Source organism: Hetaerina americana, unplaced genomic scaffold (assembly GCF_022747635.1).
Source record: "Hetaerina americana unplaced genomic scaffold, ioHetAmer1.1.p SCAF_2, whole genome shotgun sequence".
NCBI classification, from domain to species: Eukaryota; Metazoa; Arthropoda; class Insecta; order Odonata; family Calopterygidae; genus Hetaerina; species Hetaerina americana.
The window spans coordinates 55720003-55729601 of record NW_027286763.1 but is presented as its reverse complement, the minus strand read 5'-3'; the positions used below and the strand labels follow the sequence as shown (position 1 = coordinate 55729601).

The 9599-nt window shown below is 37.1% G+C and overlaps 1 protein-coding gene across 1 annotated transcript in view; it reads left to right on the top strand.

Moving 5' to 3' along the window:
* Positions 1-636: 636 nt before the first annotated feature.
* Positions 637-9599, top strand: part of IntS9 (integrator complex subunit 9) — a 45357-nt gene continuing 36394 nt past the window's right edge. The window contains exons 1-2 of the mRNA XM_071584707.1: positions 637-807; positions 2435-2626. Of these exons, the coding sequence (XP_071440808.1) occupies positions 799-807; positions 2435-2626 (201 nt within the window). The 5' untranslated portion in view covers positions 637-798. The remainder of the gene's footprint in view (positions 808-2434; positions 2627-9599) is intronic.

Below are 9599 nucleotides of genomic sequence, written 5' to 3'. Positions count from 1 at the left end.
TTATTATACGTTTCTGCGGGAAGATACTTTCCGAGATTGAAAGTTACGCAAAAAGGAGAGTGGCATTGTAATGAAGGAATAGTGTACTTTTATCGTATTGCCTGCAATGTCAACAAAGCCAGATGAAATTTTACTTTCTAGAGACTGACCTATTCGTAAAATTTCCTTTGAAGTAACTGGATAAATGAAGGGTGATTTACTAAGGTGTGACACATGTAACCTGCAAAGGTTATCTATCGTATAAATAAGCTATTTTAATACCAAGAATTTTTCAGGGGTTTCAATACACATAACATCCCGCGATATGAAATAATAATACTTCATTCATTTTGAAAAATTTTACAACCTTATTAAATGTCGTCCATATAAATATTAGTTAATATAAAAAAGATTAGTTCTTAAATGTGATGAAGATACTTATGCTTAAATACCAAAATATCTATATCCATGAGGTAGAATTTCGTAGTTATACAACATATTAGTGGTTCTAAGGAAGTCAACTTAAGAGATTAAATTACATACAAAATATGCCTTGATTTAATTTTTAAGTGTGTGCGATACTGTAGATAGTCGCATAAAACTCAAATGCGGGTCTTGGGAACTAGGACAAGTAATATGCGTTAAGCGCACGGCGGTTATACGAGTTTGATCAATGCCGTTCGGAGTCAAATTTGTTCATAATGAGTGTTAAGAGCATAAGATATGTTCGCTAAAGTATGTGTTGCACTTGATTCTCGCTGAGTGAGGAGTTCATGTTCACCTTTTGAATATTTTTCTGTGGCAATATAAATACACAAAATGAGGCTTGTAAGTATGGCGTTAAGAATTTTCTCTTAAATTTCAATTTTACCTTGTATACAGAAGTCTTGAAGGTCTTTTAACTATTGCGCCCCCACGCACATTTTTCTCTGCATCCAATTAATGATGAAAAACTTGCATTACACTAAATTTCACGTTTCATACGTACTCTGTTATTGTAGACATTAATAGAAAGCTGTACTAAGGGCTCATGGATTTTTGTGGAATACATTTCCGTTGTCTTATCTGTCGGGCATTGGATGTAGAGTGGTAAATTGATATTTTTACCTAGTCATAAATACCACCAAACTCATAAATCATCTGGAAGGCAAGTGATACATGGAGGTTTTGCGATCGAAATCCATTACACTTTAACGTGATTGCTTTAGAATTTGCATTTGTATGCACGTCCAAGGCGGATGTTATGATATTCTCTTTCTGTCAGTAAAATTACCGCTACATAAGAAGAGAATCTATTTGCCTTATCATCTGTGTTATCTTAACTCAGACTACATATATTTTGCTTGGAAAGTCTCGGAATAAACAAATTTATATGCCTCAGTTTCTTGCTCAACAGAACTGGAGTGCTACTAAACCGACCTTCGGGTTGATTACTGTGTTTATGGTTATATAAGTTATGCATTTTCTTTCTGACATATATCACAATGCCATGGATTTCATCAATGATTTCTGGACCTCAATGGGACATTCAGATCATTCAGCATTACTTGTGCACTGTTAATTGTGAAATCGCTTGTGAACCATTCTAATTAATAATTCTAGTAATTTAAGTACAGATTCACTATAATGCCTATCAAGATTTTCATTAGTCTTGTGAGATTTGCCTTTCATAAAATGATTTTTGATAAATGCATAAAATTATCTTTCATCTGATTTTTGGAAATAAATTGACTTTCTCAGCAAAAGCAGCGCAGGGTAATGAATTAATCTGCGTGAAACTTGGTGTGTGTTGTTCAAAGAGGTGCTGTTTAGTGAAAATAACTTTGATATTTATCATTGGTCCCATCTCTCTGACTTGCTGATTGAATATATACATATATATTTGTCCCTTGGACAGAATTTTCACATTATCCTCACTAACATATTTTTTGGTTGCTATGTTTCCAAATTTTGGCTTTACCAGCTTTACAAGGTTGTACAAGCTTTATTGGTACATAGAATTCTTCAGTATATTTGAAACTTAATCAACCAAAATTCCCCTGAAATCAAATATTTTACAAGTCACCTTGGTGTTATTAACATCTCTCCACAGATCAAAGGGATATGTAGCGCAAAGGGTAGGCTAGTTTGGTCTCAACAAAGGTGAATTTTAACATTTGGTTAACAGTTTGGTAAATCTTAGATATACTTAAATTGATAAAAAACAACTGGCCCAATAAAGATATCTGGTTTTCAGTATTGCCCGAGATATTTACATTTTAGTGATCAATTTGTTTTCACTCTTGATACTTGTTGAAGTATACCATGCCTGATACCTAGGAAACTAAAGTATTTCATTCAGATGAGATAAACCAATTGAATTCAGTGACACAAATTCAATACTGAACCGCTTTTCAATAAATGCCTTCAAGTGAAAATAAGTATAGGATTGATAAAGTAATGTCTTTTATTCCAGTACTGCTTAAGTAGTCATCCAAACAAACCCTGTAACATCCTCCAGTTTAAGGAAATAACGATTATGCTGGACTGTGGCCTATCTTCTCATACTGTCCTCAACTTCCTGCCATTGCCTTTAGTTCCAAGCACAAGGATTAATAATTTGCCCAATTGGATGCCTCGAGACAGTGTTGATGCCCAGCTTGAAGGAGTATGTATCAATACAATTTTTGATGTAGTAGTGTATTTTTCTCTTTTTGGTTAAAATTGGTTGATGATCAAATATTGATTAATTCACTGCAACTCTGCCATGTACACATTCACATGGTATAATGTGGATTTTTAAATGTAAAATATATGTGGTATGGTGGTATATCAAGGTTGTAAGTGTAAATTTCATGAGTACCTTGGGTACAATTTACATGATAAATAAATATATAGATATATAAAAATATATATCCTATTGTGGGTCGCGGTAGTCCAAGGGGTAGAGCATTGGACTGCTGACCGGAGGGTCCTGGGTTCGATTCCCGGGCATGGCACTCTGGGCACCTGCAGCTCCACCCAAGCTAAGTGATTTTTCGGGTACCAGGTCTTCCTGGGAAACCATAACCGGCACAGGGAAAAGAACTGGCCCCCCTACCCTGATGTGTGAATTTTTACACGCCGTATAGTACTGGGTGATCTCTACCATCACCTACTAAACCGACCTTCGGGTTGATTACTGTGTTTATGTTTATATATATATATATATATATATATATATATATATATATATATATATATATATATATATATATATATATACACACACACACACACACACACATATGCAGCCAAAGAAGCGAGGAGATGGAAGGAAGGATAGGATAAACGTGAGACCGAAGAGGGAGGTCATAGTGTCAAGGGAGGGGAGGTCTCTTGGTGATCCAGGGCCACCCAAGGTGAAAATATTTGGTGATTCCATAATACGTTTCGTTGGAGATTGTGGCGAAAGTATCAATGAAGGCGTTCAGTGTTTCCCGGGGATAAGAGTGGAACAATTGGACAATAAAATAGCTAATATGGCTAGTGATGGTGATGAAAGTGTTGTCATAATTCACGTAGGGACAAATGACGTAAAAAGTGCTAAGTCAGAAGACCATCTAATCGGTTTTATTTGGGATTTGGCGACCTCGGCCAAAAATAAGTTCAAAAGTGCTCAAATTGTTATTAGTGGAATTCTTCGTAGAAGGGACATACATTGGAAGAGAATTGACGCCATAAACGAAGGAATAGAGTGGGTTTGCGTGCAACAAAGTCTGACATTTGTGGACCCGAATTGTTGGGTCGGTGATAGTCACTTGGGCCGCGATGGAGTGCATTTAAACAGGAAGGGATCCCTGGTTTTGTCAAATCTGTTTAAAAATGTCGCACTAAAGCTCAGTGAGCAGGGAAACCTGTAATGGGCACAAGAGGTGGACCTCGCAATACCGAAGGAAAGGAAGGTAAGGGCTTAATAGTTTTGCAGGTAAACTGCCGAAGTATTCTAAATAAAGTATGCCATTTCGAGACGTTAGTTGATGCATGTAATCCGGATATTGTGATAGGTACGGAGTCGTGGCTAAGTGATCATATTATGTCAAACGAGATTTTTCCCCAAAATTTGTCAGTTTACAGAAGGGATAGGGATGGTCGTGGAGGGGGGATATTTATATGTGTAGATAAAAACCTAAAAAGTACATTGGAATGGGTAAGAGATGATTGTGAGATGATGTGTGTTCATGTTAAAGGTAGGAATGGAGGGAAAATTTTAAAAATAGTTGCTATGTACAGAAGCCCCAACGAAGGGATGTACGCAGTCGAGGTATTAGCAGACATATGCTCGGCTAACCCTGAGGATCACACCCTCATAGCGGGGGACTTGAACCTTCCAGGTATTCAATGGTCGGCAGACGAGGTCACGGTGGGGGGTGGGAAGGCCCAAGAAATCGTTAGTCGTCTTATAAGCGAGGAGGGTTTTGTACAGATGGTGGAAAAACCCACGCGCGGGGGAAACATCCTCGACGTCATACTTGTGAGACCGAAAAAGTGGGTAGGGGAAGTCGATGTCCTTCCGGGAATAAGTGACCATTCAGCTGTGCATATATATCTAAACTGGGAGAGGGCTCAGTATAAGGGGCTAGTAAACAAAAAGATAGTTTGGCAATATAAACGGGGTGATAGGGAAGGGTTCCAGACCTTTTTAAGGGAAAAATATTCAAAATGGGTAAGTGGTGGGCAGAATGTAGAAGAAATCTGGAAAACATTTAAGGGGATAATGGAGGAGGGATTAAATAAATTTGTCCCGAAAAAAATTCTTAAAGAAAATACTGATCCAGAGTTCTACAACCGCAAAATTAGATCCTTGAAGAAAAAACTGAGAGTGATTCACAAAAAACGGAACGAGAGCTCGGAGTGGCTCATAATTTACAAAAAATTAGTTCGTGAATTGAATAGAGAAAAGAAAATAGCCAAAGATAGTTTTCTACAGAAAATAATCGGGATAGATAATGGAAATAAATTTTACAAGTACCTCCGGAGGAGGAAAGACAACACGGAAAACATAACAGCTTTAAAAAAAGAGGATGGGACACTAATCGTTGATGATAAGGAAAAGGCTAATACGTTTAATAATTGGTATGCAAGTGTATTTAAGGTTATGGTAAATAAAAAGGATCCTGTAGATTCATCTCTGAGTCAACAAGGAGGCGAAAAAATATTAAATACCAAAAGTATTAAAACGACGAGCGCAGAAATTTATAAAAAAATTATGAAAATGAGGGCAAATAAATCAAAAGGGCCAGATGGTATCTCAATTGACTTGCTTAAATTGGGCGGTAGTGTAGTTTCAAATTATATAAATCATTTATTCAATGTTACGTTAAACAATAATGCCCTGCCAAATGCTTGGAAGGAGGCATATGTTACGCCAATTTTCAAAGGAGGAGATAAGGCACTATTTGGTAATTATAGACCGGTAAGCTTGACATCAGTTGTATACAAGCTATTAGAAAAGATAATGGCTGATTATCTCTGGGACCTGTGGGAGAGTGAGAATTGGTTGTATAGTCGCCAATACGGTTTTAGAAAAGGGCACTCTTGTGAAACTCAGCTATTAGGGTTCTGCCAAGAAATGTTTGACTCTATGGATGCGGGAATAGAGGTGGATGCTATAATAGTCGACCTGTCAAAAGCCTTTGACAAAGTTGACCACGATCGCTTAATGCTTAAGATGGGCCAATTGCCACTACACACAGATGGAAGAGTAATCTCTTGGGTCAGAAATTTCATGGAAGGTCGAACACAAAGGGTTAAATTAGGAGAAGTGTATTCTGAAAAAGCAAGGGTAACATCGGGAGTCCCACAAGGAAGCGTACTTGGCCCGCTATTGTTTTTAATATATATAAATGATCTCCCAATAAATATTAATTCTCAGTTAAGACTTTTTGCAGACGACTGTATTATCTACAGGAAAGTCGAAAATGACAGAGACTGTGACAAACTTCAGAGGGACATTAATAAAATGGCAGATTGGGTGACAAAAAATGGGATGGATATTAATGGTAACAAATGCAAATCCATCACTTTTAGCAATAAGGTAAATGGAAACCATAGGGAATATAAATTCTCAGAAAATGTCATTCCTAGAAGTGATACTGTCAAATACTTAGGTGTATATTTAACTAAGGACTTAGGGTGGGGGCTAAATGTGGAGTACATCTATAAGAAAGCTTTCAAAACTCTTCATTGGGTAATGAGAAACCTCAAAGGGAGCGTTAGAGCAACCAAGGAGAAGGCTTATTAGACCCTAGTAAGACCAATTTTAGAGTACGCTTCTCTTGTATGGGACCCTCATGAAGAAGGTCATATTAAAAAACTGGAAAAGGTGCAAAGAAAGGCTGCCCGATATGTACTGGGGAAGCATAGGAGGATGGAGAGTGTGTCTGAAATGCTAGAAACGCTGGGCTGGGAACCTCTAGAATCTAGAAGAAAAGTAAGCAGACTTTGTGGAATGTTCCGAATTTTGAAGGGGGAGAAAGCTTGGGCAGATCTTAGGAAAGAGGCGGGGAACCCAAATTTTATAGGCAGAAATGATCACAAATTTAAGATAAAATGCCGGGCACAGAGGACAAATAAAAAAAAATTTTCTTTTCTAAATAGAACAATTGTTGAGTGGAACACCTTACCTGCAAAAATATTCGAGCCCTTTCCTAACAGAGTGTATACTTTTAAGAATAGATGTAAGGTATATATGTAAAAATTTGATTTATGTGTGGTGTATGGTATTATATGTTATAGCTTAATTTTTTTTTATGTATCTTTTTTTTTCTTGCTGATTAATGGTTGTAAATGGGATGAGGATTCACTTGTTTTGTTAAAGAGATCTGTGTTTGTCTGGTTTTATGTATTATCTTTTGCAATTATTTGGGACTTGTGTGCCACCTGACAATGTCTATTAGCACATGTGTATTTATAATAATAATAATAATATATATAAAAAAATATCTTCGAAATGGAATGCTCTTCGGCGACGCACAAAGATATAAAAACACATATGTAGATTTTTAGAATATAGAGACACAAAGAAAGGACACTCACAATTTGTTATTTGGCATTTCGACAGCTCGGCTGTCGTCTTCAGAATCAAATCTATATAATATTTATATTTATATATATATATATATATATATATATATATATATATGTATGTATGTATGTGTGTGTGTGTGTATTGTATATATGAATACTCGTGTATAATACTACCTTGATCAAAAATTTCCCGGAATTTATTCAGAAAATTAAAAATACAAGTTTATTCATCTAAATCTATATTGTCCCCTTCAAAGTAATCCCCATCGACTGCAACACACTTATGCCAGCGCTTGATCCAATCCTCGAAACATTTTTTATATTCGGTTTTCGGTATGTCCATCAGTGCTTCCTGCGGTTTTTCCATTACTTCCTCTCGGCTGCTAAAACGCGTTCCCCGTAATGGTTTTTTAACTCGATTGAGCAGAAAGAAGTCACAGGGAGCCAAATCAGGTGAATTCGGTGGCTGTTGGATGGTATTTGTTGCATTTTTCGTCAAAAAATTACGAATAATGATAGCACTGTGCGACGGTGCGTTATCATGGTGCAAAATCCGCGAGTTTTCTGCCCACATTTCTGGTCTCTTTCGGCGAATTGCTTCACGCAAACGTCTCATAACGCCCAAATAATACTCTTTGTTTACTGTCTGGCCTTCTGGCAAAAATTCATGATGCACTACACCGTTGTAATCCATGAAAACCGTCAGCATTGCCTTCTTTTTTGACTGAAAACGACGTGGTTTTTTTGGTCTCGGCTCATTTGGTGAACGCCATTCACTTGCCTGATGTCTGGATTGCGTGTCGTACTCATAAACCCACGTCTCGTCTCCAGTAATGATCCTTTTGATGAATGTGGGATCGGATTCAGCCTCGCAAATCATGTCTTTTGCGATGTCAACACGATCTCTTTTTTGCATGAAATTGAGGTCTTTTGGCACCAACTTTGCTGCTACACGACGGAAACCCAAATCATTAACCACAATGTCTTGGGCGGATCCATAGGCAATGTTCAAGTCCTCCGCTATTTCTCTGATGGTTAATTTGCGGTTATTGACCAACATTTCTTTTACTTTATCAATTTTTTCACCGACTTTCGATGTCGATGGTCTGCCACTGCGTTCATCATCTTCGATTGACTCACGACCACTTCTGAACCGCTCGTGCCACTGGTAAACGACCGTTTTTTTTAGAGAATCGTTGCCGAAACACTTTTCCAACATTTCCAACGTCCGTGCGCCACTAAATCCGTTTTTTACGCAAAATTTAATACAAGTTTGTTGTTGCAAATTTAAATCCATTTCTGCAATTGTAAAAAATCGCCAACACACACAGAGATAGATGTACTCTTGGCTACGTAACTTTTGCAAATGTCAAGTTATGACACTAAGATTTAAAGGGAATATCAACAACAGATGTACCAGTTTAACAAAAAAAAACAGAACTCAAATCGGAACGATGGGAGCGCCACACGGTGGTTATTCCGGGAACTTTTTGATCAAGGTAGTATTCATCACCTTAAATCAAATAATAACAAGGTGTCATTTTCAAAGTTATTAAGTGGATTTACCAGTATATTCAACAGGAAAGTCAACAATCAGTTAAAAATTCATATTCATAGTCCCAAATTCTGGAGTTTTTAATTCTAGACAAATAATTAATAACTTTCTGTCCAGAACTTGATTTATGTAATGTGATACTTGGGATGATTCTATTTGGGATAATGACTGCTGTTGAGAAGATAACTTATCAGAACCACAATATGTTTTTTTAAATACAGCTATTACGTTTTGACATTTTTTATTACTGATTATTGCTTAAATCCTTGGAAATTTCATGGTATGTATCATATCATCTGCTGATGTGATATAATCTAAATCTATTGATTTAGATCATGTTACATCTGTAGGAATCACCCTCTGAGTCTCTCGCAAACATCATGTTTCACTTCTGGCATGAGGGCTAAAGAAATTGGATGGGAGCTGCATTAATGTGGAGGAAATAGGTTACAAATGGTGTTAACTCCCTTTATGGTTTGATTTCACAAAAGAGAGCCAACCTATTTCCTACAGAAAAATTTCGAATAGCTTTTTAAAATAAGATTAACTTAAAATCATTCCTGAAAACTGTGAAAGACAACGTAGGAAAACAAAATAAAAGTGGCATTTATAAGTTAACATTTAAGAACTGTAGTGCTATATACATAGGCCAAACGGGTGATCATTAAAAACACGGGCGGAGGAACATAAACGCTGTTTTATAAATTGTGACCTCAAGCAATCTCACTTCGCCAAGCATCTATGGGAAGAAAATCATGGGAGTAATTTCAACCCGGAACTCATACACCAGATGGAAAAAGGAATGAGGATGGACTAGTGGGAAGAGCTGGAAATCAGGAAGACTTTAAAAACGGGTAATTTGGTTAACGATATATTGTTTGAATACCTCTCCCCAATCCTGAAAGTACCCCTTTCCTTCACAGAAAGACCCAACAACACCCCCCCCCCCACTATGAACCCACCAATCACATTTCCTCTTTCCTGACGCTTAACACCCCTCTCCCCCTCCCATCAACGC